Source organism: Magallana gigas, chromosome 4 (assembly GCF_963853765.1).
Source record: "Magallana gigas chromosome 4, xbMagGiga1.1, whole genome shotgun sequence".
Taxonomy (NCBI): domain Eukaryota; kingdom Metazoa; phylum Mollusca; class Bivalvia; order Ostreida; family Ostreidae; genus Magallana; species Magallana gigas.
The window spans coordinates 25,144,431-25,162,518 of record NC_088856.1 but is presented as its reverse complement, the minus strand read 5'-3'; the positions used below and the strand labels follow the sequence as shown (position 1 = coordinate 25,162,518).

The following is an 18,088-nucleotide window of genomic DNA, read 5'->3' as shown; positions in this document are numbered from 1 at the left end:
CTGCATTGTTGAAATTTTTTTTAGTTAAGGAGTTTTGATAAAAGATCTAAAAGAACAAGTTACATGGTCACGGTTTGTCTTCAAAGTCTCACTTTTCATTTTTCATATTTAATCTTAAACGTCGAAAATACGCGGTTGAAAGATAGGGATACAGTTGTTGTTGTTTTTTTTCAAACAGAAGGGAAAACTAGCTTTCCATATTCAAATAATAAAAACAAAAATACATATCAAAGTCTGTATCACATCTAACATCAACCCTCGACCAATATCAATTCTCTGATCTTTGGACCCCGGACTGGTGTTGGGTATCAGGTTGATAAGGGATGTAATACAGATTTTGATACGTATTTTTCTCTATTTATCACACGACTTTAGAGTTTATTACACACAGGTAGGCAAATTTTCGGTTTACATTGAACAGGGCGGAAACGGGTATATTTCTATACATTTGTACGCATACAATATATAAAGTTAACCATATCGCCCACTTTCTAAAGTTAGATAGACGTTAATTGATGATAAAAAAGAATACTTCAATGGAAACAGCGAACTTTTTTCACAATCTTTTTTATCTTAAAAATGCAATAGAAGTAATCATTAAACAAACTCCGGTATCGCACTGGTAATTGTTTTAACTATATAGCACTATAGAGGGAAACAAATCTTAAAAATCAGTTTGTATTTCTCATAAAAATTATATTCGGAGGAAATGTTATTTGTTACCTATCTCGTTAGGTAACACCATTAAACGGGCAAGCGATACGACATTTTCTCAAAATATCTAGCTCCAAATAGGTCTACCATAAAAACCACGTGTTTTCTGTTTCAATGTAAACAGACTGTACACTCCCCAGGAAGCTGCTGCACGTGTCCTCAAAGAAGTATTCCCTGTGAAAAAAGATCATCATCTAACAAACTACTTCAAATGTCATTCTCAGTGGTACAAGAAAAATTAAAACTGAGTAAAGAAAAATGTAAAAATGCGGTCAAGGAGAAAAATAATTGTGAATTATATATGGAACTAAAATTGACTAGTAAGTTCATTATGATTGGTCGACTACCGGTGCGATACCTTCAAATGTACATGCTATATAAAGTATTGAACACGTTGTTTTAGTAACAAGGTGAAAATCAGAAAACATTAAAGGTAAAAGATACTGATTTTCAAGAGTGAAATCAATTTCAACACAGTTAACAACAGCCAATCTTTGTTGCTTTTGGTAAAAAAAATAATAGCTAAACTGTTTTTTAAAGATGTATGCAAGCATTATTCAGCATCTGAAAAAAATATGTGAACCCTGAAAAGTCATTCAGAAACTCATTAATGTACAAACTGTCACATCAACCGTCGATAATTTTGTTTAAAAGTAGTTTGACTTGAATCGAATTAAAACATAAAAATTTTAAGATATATCCTTTTTGGTTTAGCAGATGTTTTGGCACGGATGTTAGTGCCAGAGGGTTTTTTATTACATTTCTTCGTGGGGCGGAATTTTTTTAAGCATATTGTACATTTTGATTGTAGTACTATTGTATGTTTTTTTTTTACTTTCAAATACCTGAGTCAAAGACCTACATTTTATGATATTGACCTCTGTGTGTTATATGGAAAACTTTCAGAGACATAAAAACATTGGTGATCTTGTTTATTTTATTGCGCCTTGCTTTACTGACAACAAGCTTTCTTCCAAGGAGGAAAATGTATATTAATAATGTAAGATTTGACTTTGGTAAACACTAACCTGGTGATTTAATACAAATGGAGATATATTTAACGGATCTAGCAGATTAGGACAAGTGTAGACAATTACGAAAATGGGGCAATTTAGAGCTGGATTGAGTAGTCTTGGCGCTGATAGACCTATAAAGAATGATTTGTTTTAAAATTCAATTTAATGGACATTAAATGATACTCTTCTTTAATTAAAATCGGTGGTAGAAAAAAAGACTAAAGATGTTTTAGTAAAACTAGTTGTTGCCCGCGCCAGCATTCATTTTATTGTACACATTTTGTTATACATACTGTGTCCGCATTTGTTTTTTTCTAGGGGCCTACTCACAGAGTTTTTGGGGTTTTCCTTATAATTTCTCCGATAGATTTTGAATCAATGCAAACAAAATTCACATAATAATTAACTTATTTTAACTTGACTACAATAAAGCATTCGTTTTATACAGATTTCGTGCTTTAAAAACATTATATTTGCAGAATAAAGGGGAAAATTAACACTTTTGTAAAAAAAAAACCTGAATAAATATTATTTTCTACATTTATCCACATATTTTAAAATGAACTGGTTTAGTTTTATTTTTTCTTTTACTTATCAAAATGGGTCTTAAAAGGATACAATGAACACAAAAACATACATGTATCTCCTTTTACCGATGATGATTCAGCAAAGATCACTATATAATCAAATGAGTTGTCAATTTTTGTTTTAAGAGAATGTTTTTATGAGATCAGATACCAAATGCATGCATCTATAGTATGTACATGTATATTTAAAACAAGTAATAAATTTATAAATCATTGTTGCAGGTAATATACAAAAATGGCAAATTTTAAAATAAAAAATACATAAAATTATGTACGGATTAAAATTGGGTCAAAATCTGAATCACAAGACTCTATCACCCACATTTTTAATAGAAAATAATGCAATTTAAACAACAGTAATACATAAATACATAAACAATATTCTTAAATGTAAAATATAGCATTTACTTAGAAACGGATTCGATTGGTGTTTAATAAACGATTTCATTGGTATGTGTCAAAGAAACGTTCAAAGGTTCTGGATAACATTTAAAAAAATCGAACGTGAAGTATGAAAGCCATATCATTAAAATAAAAACTATCAAAATTTAATACAAAACATGCATAACAAACTGAATGTGAAAAATACAAAAACAAATTACAAATATTTTAGAAGTTGATTTGTAAAGGAGATAATGTTTACAAAAAAGTGTAAACATAATAATCAGCATTTGATTTGTTTGGTTTTTTTTATCAATATATTTAAAAATCAGTCAACAAAATCCTTTTCTTTGATTTTGCAAAAATAAATTTTAAACTGGAGTGCGTATAAACCGTACTAAATAAGCGTTTCCTGATCACTAGCCCAGTTGTTTTAGTTTGAAAAAGAAAATGAAACTATTATCATACACTTGTACCAACGCATTTTGAACAAAAAATTACGCACTTTGAAACATGTTTGTCCCTCAATTATTCCGATACTTAACGGTCTGCTCTACGTATGAACAGTTTCTAGGGAGAGACATGCTATTGACAAACATGTCGATAAAACAAAACTATCAACCATCTATACTTCTATTCGGAAGTTCTATGGTCGATACAATGGCCTTATCTGCAAAAAAAAACGTACAATGGTCCGCATGCTGACATACATTTTTCATACTTATTGTTAGATTATAAATAACGGTCTATGATTTTATATATCAAACATTAAAATTATCAATGAATTTTTCTGTTTTCCCCGATCGCGACAAAGAGCACACAGCAGAGCACACAGCAGGTTTAACCGGTCACAGAGACTGCTAACTCCTCGATGGCACCTGATCCTACCTCTAATTTTTTTTTGAGATAGGTATATACTCTCCTAATATTTAGTATTTTTTCATTTGACTTTTTATTTAAAAAGGGCATGGTCACAATTTTTGTCAAAAATTGTTTTTCCGATTTTAATATTAACAATGCTTCAGAAAGGTATTTTTAATAGGCAACCGAAATTTGAGTGTCATTTGTTGAGTTATAAGCGAGTTATATAATTACAGAGCTTGGAATTCTTTACTACGTAAACAAAGCGTTTGTTTACATTTTGAACGTTGAAGTAATAATTTCAGTTTTAAACCTAAAACTATTGAAAATGATTAAAACATAAATGATTAATAAACCCAGATCATTATCCAGTGACAAATTCATGGAGATTCTCTTAACTTCTATTTGGTTTGAATTTAGAAATAATTATTTGATTTTAAACACATTAATCATTTTTCTCTGATTTTGTTAGAAAATCTTGAAGCGTGCATTACAAAAAAGTATATGGTGACCGGTTTCTTTGATGTTTTACATTTATGTGACTAAAATGCATACAGGAGATATTAATCTTATAAAGTGCAGGAAATTAGTCATTATTATATAATGTATAGGAGCGACAGGAAGTTGCTAATGATGTGTTATGTTTTTAATGTCACGAAGATGAATGATTGCAATTCTGTTTTGAAATGATGTTAGAAAGTCAATTTGCCACTAATTTATCTAAAATTTGACTTTACTTGAGATCAAATATTTCTAGGTATGCAGTTTGGGAAATATTATGATAGCTGTCCAAACTAAGGCCACCCGTAAGACATGCTTAGTTATGAAGAAACCTAAATACAAAAAATTCCATCTCCCTCCCTTCGGAAAAGAATCTCTTTACATACTTGATGGTACATGTACAGAACCCGCAACGCTTTCTTCTTTTTACAACCTTATCCTGTCGTATCGTGTATCAATCCTTTCTTATCGTGTATACTTTTCTATCGTCCGTCAATCCTGTCATATCGATTCCAATCAGTTTTATCGATTAATTCTAAAGTTTCTCCGTTTATCCTAACGTGTTAATCGTTTTGAGGCATTTCATAGGCAGGTTAATTTATTTCAAAGTTACAAGTCGTTCAGTGCGCTGTATTCGTACCAAAATCTATTGAACAAGAAATGTAACATTCTATCAAGCATTCTATCATGATACTAATTTTTTTACTTATTTAGCCAAATTAGCCAATATTACATGAAAAATTATATATGTTAGCAGTGAAAATGAAAAAAAGTGAGCTAATAAGTTTTTAGGAACATGGTAAGATATTTACCTGTATATCGAATATTAAATAGTACGCATAGTGAATACCTGCATAAACATTAACTTGTTTGCAAATACTTTTGTTTATGCATCACTTTTTATCAGAAACAAAAGTTTTTATATTTGCTTAAAACAAGTAGGAGTTGTATTTCAATTGAATCCGCTATTTTCTCTGTGATATTTGATCTCAGCAAAAAATGTTCCCGGCATTCGGCTAGGGTGTGCAGTAATGAAAAATATGTATCAAATCGTACATGGGATGTGTATCTTAGTAAATATCGGTTTTATAATTCGTTTTAATACATCGTTTTCTTATACAGAAAGACATGTATTTTTGACATATTTTATATTTATATAAGATATAAAAGAGTTGTATTTTCATTGAACCCGCTATTTTTTCTTGTGATTTGATCTCGTTCTGAATTGTTCTCTGCGATCGGCTAGGGAGTTCGGTAATGAAAACAATGTAAACAATACAGATAATTTATTTAACATTTAGGGTTCACAATGTTTGTTACAAAAATTAAATTGTTCGTTTTTTCATATTCGTTAAATAATTCAGCGATGATTAACAACTCTGCAATTGTTAGTAACAAGAAATTCTACGGGAAATTTTTTTTTCTCAAATTCTGCCATTATTAGGTAAATCATCGATGTCGTTTAACGTGGTTATACGTTTATCATAAACATCGTTTATCCTTTCCTATCGTGTATCAATTCCATCATATCGTGCGTGTTTAATGTTCTATCGTTCGCTCATCCTATCAAATCGTGCGTGAATCCAATCCTATCGTTATCTTTTAAAAAATAACGTTTCAGTAAAAGCTACCCCTTTTTTGAAAGAATAAGCCTTTAATCTTTCTATAGCTTTAGTCAAAAATGCTGTGAACCTATATCTAGTTAATGAAATTCCAAAAGTGGATAGACATTGAACCTATCTTGGGATCTTACAGTTGAAAATTCGAACATGTATCTTATTGAGCATTGGCTACTCCTTAACGATATGATAAATCTAATGCACTACAAGTAATTCTTTAAACGCTCCTTTTTTACATACTTTTTGCAATTATCTTGTGAAAATTTATTTTCTGATCTAATAATAAAATCCATTTTCAGAATACTCAATTTTCTTCATTTTTGGACGCTTAAGAGTAAAAATTTAATTCATTCGTTGATATATGTTACCTTATATCAATTTGGCTCATTTAGGATACAGATTTAAAGGAATAACTAAAGATATCATTCACTTATTTAAAAATTGTGAGTAAAATAGCAATTTTATCCAACTTGAGCTGTTTCAATGAGAACTGTGTCCTAAGGGATAGCCAGAGGGGAAAGGGTTCTGTCTTCGGGTTGGATTAAAATGGTATTCCGCTTAATCTCATTAAATAGATGCTTTTATTATTATACCAAAGGTAGAAACAAGCTTTAACAATAAAAATATGACTTTTACTATCTGAACTTCATATGACGAACACTTTAATAGAAATTAAGTGCATTGCAATTTAGGAATAAATACTAAATTGTAATGCGTGTGTCTGTTATACGTAGAGTTCAAAAGACATCTATATAAGATTTGTTCGGACGAAATAGCTATTTGTTTGGACAAACAATCTATTTCTTTGGACAAACAATCTATTTCTTTGGCCGAATTAGGATTTGTTCGGACGAATTAGCAAATTTTTGTCGGACGAATTAGGATTTGTTCAGACAAATTAGCTATTTGTTCCAATGAATTTCGATTTGCTCGGACGAATCGGATCTGTTCTGATGAATTTGCTATTCTTTTGACGAATAGGCTAATTCCTAGGACCCTTCCCTTTGGCTTACAAAGATATCCCTTGGAGCATGACCACCCAACCCACAAGAAAAGCAAAAATAATGTCCACATAAAATTGATTCAACTTATCAATGTCTAATACACTTCAAAAACGTTTGAAAATACATGGATGGATTTCCGTGTAACGGACTGACATATTTAACTCATAAATACTTTATTTATGCATTAGTGCTTTTGTACTTACAACTTTTAATTGATCATCAAAGCTAGTGAACGCTATTTGTCCGAACAAATAGCTATTTCTTTCAAACAAATCCTAACTCGTCCGAACAAATAATTTATGCGTCAAAACAAATATCCTATTTTACTAAACAAATCATAATTTGTCCAAACAAATAACACATTCTTCCGAAAATGTATCATTTGAATGTTATTGTCTATTTTGACAATATCCTTTTGCCCTGAGATATTTCAAGCTTGTCGCTAAAAGAGAGGAATCAAATCTATGATTCGATGGGGTGATTAAATGTTGGATCTCTCTCTATCGAATGAGCATTGCGTACTATCGTACTACAAATTAACATTTCTATAACGTTTCATTCAAATTAAATTTAATAATGTGATAGAACAGGTTGCAAGTTATTTTAATTATTGGTTGTTTGAATAAATTTATTATTGCTGCTGTATGTTTCCGTATTATACAGTTATATTCAAGTTATTTATTTGGAAAAGTCACTTATGGGTTTCCATACATATAAAGTAGAGAGATTGTTGTTCATGGTCTAGTTATTCTTAACTTTGGTTGGTTGGTTTTAAGGTTAAAGGTTGAATTCTTTGAAGGTAGAGTAATTTTGGGGTGTTTGATTTAATTTCTCCAGTGACTACTGTTGAGAGCGGTCTGATATATTAATATTATTATATTCAAGACAGACTTGGGACTAAGACCTAAAGTAAGAGAGTTTATTAACTTTATTAACGTGAAAGATAAATAAATTATTAATTAAAATAAAGGGTTAGAATGCTATTTTTTAAAGTAATTATTTTATCAGTAATCAATTATTTATTTGGCTGATTTGTAGAGTCATTCCATAAGCAAGTAATTAATACAGCGATGTCAATGCATAAGTTCTGATACCATATATCTGGTAAGATCTATGTTTTGTGTGACTAACATATAAATGTATGTGGTGTCCAAATTGTCTAAACTTTGTCTATACTAATTTTGACCTTTATATCTAAAAGTCATAATTATGCATATATGTGATAAATTTACATATTGATTATTCTTAATAATAATGGTAAAATATGAACAATTGATTTGATTTTAATTTGATCTATTTTCCATTTCATTAAAGAAGTAAATGTGATTGAATTATGAAATGGAACTATTGTACTTGATATATGTGTTTGTGTTGTCTTGTGATGTGTATGTTTATGTATGTTTGTGTATGTTTCAGAACTATATCTCATTCGATCATCACAATAAAACCTGTTACGATACATGTGTGTAGTATTTAAATCTAAATATTTTAGGCAAGACGTATTCATGCACCATTTTTTAAAGCTGGTTTGTTGATTAATTTTATCATTTTTGAACAGGCATATATTTTTAACAGAATGACAAAGTTATGTATTTTTCATTAAGGGGAAAAGGACACATCACGTGACGGTGCCTTGAAGTGCTAACTCTATTTTTACATGATAATTAATTTGATTGTATTTTGCTATGATGCCATTTATTCATTATGACGTCATAAAGGATTCGATATAGATCTTTTTTCCGTACTTAACGGCTCTAAAGTAATCATTGTTACAACATGAATTAATGGAAATTTTACATTTTTTATTTTAGAAATGTGAATGTACAAAATCATAACCGGTTAATATAATCAGATATATATTCTGATAATGATCTAATAATTTTAATTGATAAATCTAAATAATGCATTAAATGTTTGATGGTTTTAAAGATTTTTTTTACAAAAAGTCATACTTGGAGAGTAAGGAGTAGGGATGATTCCTTTTGTAGTATCTCCAATAAATGCCAAAAAAGTTACCACGAAAAATTTATGTTATAAATCACATGCTAAGGTTGATATATAAAATTAAAAAAAAAAATCTTGATTTTTTTATGTGCCATCACATTTTGTTCTAATATAGAATCAAAACCTTCGAAATTTGAAGTGCTGATTTCAGCAATATATTGATAAAATTATGATACATGTATTGCTATGTATAAAACCTATGTTGTAAACAATTTTTTAAATTTGTTTCCATTCTCAAAATTAATGAATATGATTTGCAAATAAATTCCATCAAATAAAATAGTTATTGCAGAATAATGAAAGTAGCAGAGTTCATGTGCCAGAAAAGGGGGATAATACCTATCAAAATATCTCGCTTGCAAGGTAAGAAGGTAGTCATGACAATTATATATGTTGGAGTGGACATCTTAATGTAAATGTATTAAAACAGCAAAAAAAAAAAATCATTAACATTCATGTATATATATTAGTTTGCACTGCACTTTAAATGCATGTACTTTTCATTCCCATATGAATCACTCAAAATAGTTTGACGTATATATAGATCTATTTGTGAATCATTAATGGTTGTTATCACTGAACACTGTTTTTTAACAAAATTTCTTCATAAAGATAAAAGTTATTACAAAAAAATTCATTAAGGAACAAAAAATTTTGATTGATTACAAAATGCCTCACCAACGCCTCATTATTTATGCAAATTAAACAAAAACCAAATATCCGCGTACATGTTTTATTTTAATAAGATAAGAAACAGAAAGCAGAATAAGCATGTTGAATACAATTTGACGAAATTTCGCGAAAACTTTAACTTGTGGACGTGCGAAATGCTTCTGTTAAACAGTATAAAAGGATGAGGCTTTTTCTTATTAATCATTCCTTTTTCCTGTTGTGGCAAGGAATCAAACGGTAAGTTTTTTCTAGAAATTTTTGTCCATAGAGAAAAAAAACCCATTAATTCTTATTTGCGAAATCATTGGAATAGAATAAAAACGTTGAGTTAAATATTGTTTTCTTAAGGAAACTTAAATCCAGTGCCGGTAGCTTTATTCTGTATAATCATATCCTATCATATTATGCATGTATACTGTTCAATCGTGCGTTTAATTCAACTTTACTTTGAGTGAGATATATCTTTAATTATATCGGTTCATCGTTTAATCGATCAAATTTTCCGTTTATCTAGTCCGTTTTATCGTATCGTGTGAATTCATTAACTATGAGAGGATAAGAGCGTACAATGCAAGACAAATCCCCAGCATCCGGTATGTAGAAATGGCATACGTACGAATAAAAAATATAATTTGGAAGTGTACACTGACAGTACACGACAAATTGACTAATATACATTATTACTTATTTCTTTTGTTCTGGTAGTGTGTCTAATCATTAACATAATGATATCATATATCAGCTACATTGTAGCGCTAAATAATTTATTTTCGACAAAGTGTACAGAATCTGAACATACATAACGTAATTTTTAAAGTTATCTAAAATGTGTCAAATTATTTTTGTTATAACCTAAAAATAACAAAACATATTCAAAATGATTTAAATTTAAACATGAGAAGTAAAAAAATTAAACGTCTGCTATGATTCAAACACTCTATCATCTGATAGAGATAATCTACAAGTCTCCGCTTGTCCCACTAAGCTACGTTGATATATAAGGCCAAAAATTGTGTGTTTTCGGTTTCCCGAACTCCCCTTTTTTATGCGCCGACCCTAACATTTTTTATTCCAAATCCAGATAACCAACCGTAATTGGTTTCAATTGGTGTCTTTACAAATTAGAGGTTAAAAAACGCTTGTAACAATTCAATGTAAAAACACCACATATCAAAGCGTCTAAGTGCAGTTTGACAGCATGGATGAAAGTTATCCTGAGGTATTTTAGCTAAATTATCAATGCAATAAATAGTTTTTCTGGTCAGTGAAGTGTTTATTAAATTAATATAAAAAGATCATAGATGTACACGAAAAAAGCAGAGGCGAAGTTTTTTTTCAGGTTGTGGAGACTGCAGACATTGGATGTCGTTGAATAGGCCCTAACTAACTTTCACATTATAAATATAATTAAAATGCTGCTATTCAATTGCAAATGACATTTTAATTATTAGTTTTAAAGCAATTTTCATGTTGAAATTTCTTTTTTCCGGAAGGTGTTTTCTTCTAAAACGACCCAAAAAAAAACCATGGTTTTAAAATTATGTTATCTGTATTTTTGTGGGAAAAGCCGTTAATCTATAGTGGCTGTCATATTTATATTGTTCGATAAACATGTAAATAAAATCTTCGTATACATTCCAAATTAATCTTAGATTCAAGAAAACTTTCATTCTGTAACAGTTGTTAATTTCCCCAATTACTCTACCTGTAAATTACATTTTCTTAATGTATAAAAAAAAATCAAACGCAAGGAAAGGGAAAAACTTAAATACTCATTTTAAAAAAAAGCCGATCTACATACCCTACTTTAAAATTCGATAAAATAGGAAACACACATTTATTTATTTTTTTGCCTTATCGGAACGGTGAATAGCTTTTATTTTTCGAAAATTATTAATAATTTAATAAAAGTTAAATGTTTTGATGAAAACCATAAATTTCAAGTAATTGAATAATTTTTACCGATCAATATTTTAATCTTTACATGCAATTGTACTATTGCTAAAGATACACGAAAATAAGTAATGAATAATCATTCTTTGAATATTATTTTTGATAAAATACGGTCAAGCATGATCAAATCTATCACCAAGCACTTTGGGATTTATTTGATTTGATCATTCGACCGCATTTAATTACATCACAATATTAAAAAATTATATGATTTCCTTATTCAATAAATATATACATGTAGCAATAATTATTAAACATTGTTCAAGCCAAGTTATTGAAATTGTTTATATAATTTATTTTTTTTTTTATTTATATAATTTATAAATTTATATAATTTATAGATATGATAAAAAATACATCTCCAGTTTGATTTGCGCCATAAAAACACATTTAGTTTTTGTTTAGCAGGCTGACATTTTGATCAATCATATTTTGTAAAATATTCCAATAATACGCACATCAGTTGAAGGAATTTTAAACTTTTTTTTTAATTTGAGAAATCTTTTGTGATCAATACCATTAAATATAAAGTATTTTTATTTTTCATAAAAGGTATTGTTTTATGTTTATTGTATGGTTTTATGTTTATAGCATAAACTTCACAAAAACGTCATAATTCGAGAAAAAGGGGTAGCGGTGATTCATATTTAAGTATTTTAATTAAATGCCAAAAATTAGGTCACGAAAATAAGAGTATATTTTAAGGTTGATTAATGGAATTTCATTGAATACCTTTTACATGCCATGCATGACATTCTGTTTAAATTTGAATTAAAAACTTTGAATAAAATTGAGTTGTTGATTTTCTCAACATTTTCAAAAGTTATGATATAACTGTGTTACATCTTTAATCTACTAATATTTCAAGTCAAATTATTGAACAAAATTTGCAAATAAGGTCTATAGATTCATCATATTAGTTCAGGAAATTCTAATTGCAAAAAATCATAAAAATGATAGAATAGAAAATTGGTGGAATTCACATCAAAATATATCCTATTTACATAACAAGAAATTGGCCGCAAAAATAAAAAATGTTGTCGACGACTACTCATTTTTTTATTTATGTTGATGTGTTAACATAAAGGGAAAAAATGGTCGCCCTCACGCAAAAAAGTATGTTTACTCTGTTTGTCTTTTTGACAACCAATTTTTTATACATCAAACTCTTTGGCAAAAATAAAGTGCATTTAAAACCAAGCTGTCAAGTATACACAACATCAATTCACTATCATCTTAAAACGTCTCTAAAACTAATCTGAATCTACATCACTATCTATTTAATGTAAATAAGAACATTTTTATGACTTTTCTTGTCTCCTACAGATTTCCAAATCAACAAAGATGAATACCTTGCTGATCTTGGGTCTCGTAGTTGCCTCCTGTTTGGCTGACGATTATTCTACTTATAGGAATGATTATAGCGGCCAAAATGTTGGTCGTGGAGGTTATGGGGGCGGTCTTAAAGGAGGTCTAGGTGGAGGTCTTATTGGAGGAGGTTTTGGAGGAGGAGTTGGAGGAGGATTTGGAGGAGGAGTTGGAGGAGGTTTTGGAGGAGGTTTAGGAGGATTTGGAGGAGGTCTAGGAGGAGGTCTAGGAGGAAGTCTAGGTGGAGGTCGAGGAGACGGGTTTGGTAAGATATCGTGACATATCGAAGCAAAGTCTAATTACATAAAAGATGGTGGAGGTATGATTTTGTCTTTTTGTTTTTCTAATAGCAATTTCCTCACCGACTAATAAAAATGACAAAAATAATTATGTTTTAAGTCAGTCAGGTATACTGATTCGTTTATTTTTTGCAATATTAAATTTAAAGGTGTAATCGCCTATCTGTTAATACTTTTTTCTTAATTCGTTTTTTTTTTCAAAACCTGCATTCTCTGAAAAAAGAGATGCGCTTCCCAGTTTGTATAAATGATTTTATGAGATTTCAGTATTTTAAAGTGGAACGATACATACCTCAAATTTGCTTTAACAAAAAAATGTATAATGATATATTTTTATTATTCAAAAAATCATTCTTTTACCTTGCTGAACCATTGTTGCAGGGAACGTGTAATCTTTTTTTTATTGAGACAAACTAATAGATGCAGAAACCAAAATTCACGTTAATGTTTGTGTTGCTCCGACGTTATGGATCAAATGCTAGGAATCGGATGACAAATCACGATACTGTTCTTCTACTTTTTAATGTTAAGTTCACCTTATAAGAATGACTTTTAAGGTATGATTGCCTTTTGTACATGTCTAGAGTCCAAATAATGTTATAGTTTGTATATAACGTTTTTTAAATGCGAAATATATGGTTTTAGTTAACAAAACCAATGTTTTTTAGGTTTACCAAAGGCCGGAACTTGCCCATCAAGCAACATTTACCAGGAGCTAGAGCTTGGCCCATATTGTAGCAATGACGAACAATGCCACGGAGTACAGAAATGTTGTTATATTGGAGGAAATGGTCAAAGATGTCAAATTCCAGCAGAATTCGAGCGCCGAGGTTCCTGCAACCAAAACTATGTAATCATCGGTGGTAGGCGCGTAGCTTGCAACCATGACACAACATGTCCATATGGAGGCAAATGCTGTAAACGATATTCCAGCGGTCAAGTTGACACATGTACCTACCCATTCAATATAGGCCCTTACCATGGAATCCCAGGCGGTCATGGAATCCCAGGTGGTCCCGGAATCCCAGCTGGCCCCCCTCATGTCTATCCCATCCCACATCTACCTGTTCACGGAAGTCACGGATATGAACCTACATACTCTAAACAGTCGAAAGTCTACTAAACGCTATTGATCCCAAATGTTTTTCTTTGTTATGACAAATAAAATTGTTAGTCTGCATCTTAGAATTGTGTCATTCATCGATTCTGGAAGATCCTCTCAAAAAAATATTTGATACCGTATTAGAATAAGGTCACAATTTGGGAAGACAGGTTTCATTTTTTTTAAATTATCTTACTTTTACTGCAATAAGATATGTTAATGGTAAGTAAATGCTCATTATCATTTGTCTAGTTATTCTTATATAAACTACCAGTAGGCTGATGCAATTGTTATCTAAACGTGTTATATACTCAATCTCTATTTGCTGGCTAAAGAGTTTTTCACATGCATTTTTTAAACTATAGGTTTAGTTTTAAGCGGTTTCATTTTCATAATTAAACGAACAGCCCTCACAAAATTACAAACTTTATCAGTTTGTTGCGCAAAGCAAAAAAGAAAAATATTTGTATCAGAAAAAGCAAAAAAAAATGTTTGTATCAGATTAAATATGAAGTTTGATTAACCACCACTTTGAATCGTTATTTTGACTAACTAAAGGATTGTGTTTACTCAGAACGAAAAGAAAATCCACTGATGATACTGAAAAAACCATCTCCTGTGTGTTATAAACTTTCCATGGTATTGTTATTTTCCACTTTCAAAAAAGAAGGTCAATGACCTACCATGCACTTTTTGAGTTATTGGCAATTTAATATTTTTTTATATCCCTAAAAATTTAACACTGGGATTGAGACTTTCTTAATTGTGAAAATAATACAAATTGCTGAACTCTTTTAAAAATAAAGTACTGTTTATGATTGACAGTGACACTTATTAGATGGATACAAAGCATTAAGTTTTCATCCACAATTTTTATAAATATTCCACTCCGAATTTCCTCTATCAGTTTAAATTCCATAACCATTTTTTATTCAATTAAAAAAACTGAATTATGATACGATTAAACATTTATAGTATTAAACTGAGTATATTGTTTTACTCTGCTAGCATTAAATCTCTATGAGGTTATATGATCAAAATTTTGAGATATGGTGTCTTTTATCGCTTTAAAGCATTTTTTCAATATTTTCGTTGTGCGTACCATGCGATTACAATGTATCTAAATGTAAAATAAAACCAATAGAAAATATTTAAAAATATATTGATAACAAATAAAATCTTAACTTAAGATATTAAAGTGCTACATGTACCAACAAAATTTCAGTGAAAAAAATATGAAAATTTAGTTCTAATTTCCTCTGTTTTGCTACAAATCCTACAACTAGTCAAAATATTAAATGTTATGTTAACAAAAATTCATTTCATAAATACTTTTTGTGTTTTAAACAAATTGTACTCATAAAATTGAACTTTATAACGATTCGAATTTGAGAAATCAAACCCTGAGTAAACAACGTCCTTAATGTCATTTTTAGGACGCCAGCATATTTGTCGGAATCAGCAATTTTTTATCATGATAAAGAAACCCATGCTGTATGATATAATGATTATTTTTGGCCGTTAATTTTTTTTCGACTTAATCGGACCAGACTTTTTAGCAATCCTCGTACTGACCTAGCCAAAAAAAAACAACAACAATAATTGTATAACATATCATATTACCTTTTACATCAGTAACCAGTATACTATTTCAAAACACAGCTGTAGCATAATCATGATAAAGTTCTTTCAATCCATACACTTACCTTTTTTTCGTCTGATATTAGTGACGTCGTTTAAAGTAAGTCATAAATTACACTTAATATGAGACTGTTTCATTAGTTAAATTATTTATATTCAGATTGTTTTGGGGGTACAACAGCCTTCAAAGTTGTTCGAAGTTCAAAGACGTAGGGTAAACATTAACAATTTCGTATTTAAGAATATCTGACGTTTTCGGTATTTCATATATATATATACAGAACAGAACAAGACTTTGACCCGTGCCTGCACGGGTTAACAATACATATAATATCGGACATTTACGAAATAGATACATGAACACACCGTATTGTTGACATTTACTTAACCAAGCTTCAAGCCTACAGTAATGCTATTAATTTCACTACACTCTACTTAATAAAACAATCTAACTGTGTCTCGGGACAGGTCATCGCAACAGTGAAAATGCCTCCCATTTACCCGTAATGTAGCAAAACATTGCTGGCGACCGTTTCACTAAAGCATCGTAGATCGTAAACGTAGAATCGCTTCGAAACGATTCTGGAGAAAATTAATGAAGCTGCATTGAATAACAGTTAAAATATTCATAACAAACCATTTTATGGCCGTAAATATCTTTCATCAAAAAATTCATATTAATGAAGAATTCAACACTTTTTCACCCACGTTTTTTACTCGTTTCGAATTTACACACCATGTTGACATTCTAAACTCTCGGGATTTTTCATAAATGCACTGAGTTAGTGTTATATCCCGTATTTTCTTTGATGAACAGAATTATGACAAATTTTCAATGAAAATTTATATGAATTTGTAATATCGTTTCTGAGTTTATCCAAGCAAATGTGAAATTGTGAAAACATAAACTAAAGAGCCTCCCGTGATTTTGCGTGAATGTAATGCGCATGCGCAAGACTGTAATATCCCAAAAATAAAAATGATTTCCCGATTTTTTAAAGGAATTTTCGTTGATTATTAATTAGCGAAGCTTAATTGAGAAAAAATAAAAACAAATTGGTAATCTTCAAGTACCAATGATGTTTAAAATGTATAAAACAAAAGACAGTACTCTTTCCATTTCTTGGTATTAAAGCACAAACATTCGACTCTATTATTTTAATATAGTAGTATAGAAATTCAATACAAAATTCTTGTTCGCGAGACTTGCAATTCAGAAATGTAATCGTAGTGGCCAAATTTCTCAACTGCTTTAGAAAATTCATTAAAAAAATGCAACAAAATCGTGGTGAAAAATTATTCATGTAAAGGCCAGTATAATTTAATTAACTTTATTTTATTGATTAAGTTTTATATCAGATAAGTATTTGTAAAAACAGTAAATTTTCATGAAAAATATTACATTCTGATCACGGTCTTTTGATACATCCTTATTTCATAATACTGATCTTTTTTTCATTAAAATCTAGTAATTAAATGAAAAACAATCATCAGAAAAATAAGCGCAAATATTGAGTTAATTTGTACTAATTTATCCATCGAACACTGATTGGTACGGTATGAGAACTTTTCTTTATTAAAAAGAAATAGTTATTAGAACTGACATGAGGAAGAAATCATTTGATATATTACATAATAGTTCACGAACTTCTAATTGCTTATGCAAATCAAACAAAAACAGGCATCTGCGTACATGTTTTATTTTAATTAGACAAAAACCGCATTATAGAATAAGCATGTTGGTTACTAGTTGCAATTTTTGTATCGGTTTACGATTTATCTTTCGATTTTTTAGTTTTTCCTATCATAACATCGTATCCTGCGCATGCCTTTTCACGAGTAATTTTATTTGAAAGTTATACGTCGTTCAGCGCACCGTTAACGATAAAACAAATCTAATGGAGTTCCCCTAATCATATCGGTCAACATTAAAATGATAATATAATTAAAACACTTTATGAATTCATTTAGATCATCACCAGAAAAGAAACGTTTATGTATGTCAATTATATTTATGGTGAATATCGAAAAATGTACACCACGTGAGGCACGTCTAACCACAGGGTTTGGTAAAACTAGTATCCGCAAAAAATAACCTGTTATTGCCGTTTACGTAACTTCATGCAATTATCATTTACATGTAACTTGCATGAATTTTTACAATCTATTCTAAAATATTGTTTGCTTTGTTGAGAAAATTGAAACTTGCATATTGTGACATACTCCCAATCGAAATATTCAATAAAATAAGGTTATATTTATATTATTTTTCCCCAATAAAATCCAATACTTCCCTAATAACGTAGCGCAGATGGATCGAGGTCTAGAATTATCTTCATGCATATATTTGCAAGTAAAGAGTTCAA

At 29.8% G+C, this 18,088-nt stretch overlaps 1 protein-coding gene across 1 annotated transcript; it reads left to right on the top strand.

Moving 5' to 3' along the window:
- The first annotated feature begins 9,576 nt into the window (after window positions 1-9,576).
- On the top strand, window positions 9,577-14,159 carry LOC105326758 (uncharacterized). Its single transcript, XM_066081732.1, has 3 exons — window positions 9,577-9,596; window positions 12,639-12,945; window positions 13,648-14,159. Exons 2-3 carry the CDS (start codon window positions 12,657-12,659, stop codon window positions 14,100-14,102), a joined length of 744 nt encoding a protein of 247 aa, XP_065937804.1. The 5' UTR covers window positions 9,577-9,596; window positions 12,639-12,656; the 3' UTR covers window positions 14,103-14,159.
- Window positions 14,160-18,088: the final 3,929 nt, after the last annotated feature.

Coding starts and splice junctions, on each gene's coding strand:
- LOC105326758 (XM_066081732.1), top strand. CDS start 12,657: ATGAATACCTTGCTGATCTTGGGTCTCGTAGTTGCCTCCTGTTTGGCT. Junction 12,946..13,647: donor AGGTCGAGGAGACGGGTTTG/GTAAGATATCGT, acceptor AATGTTTTTTAG/GTTTACCAAAGGCCGGAACT.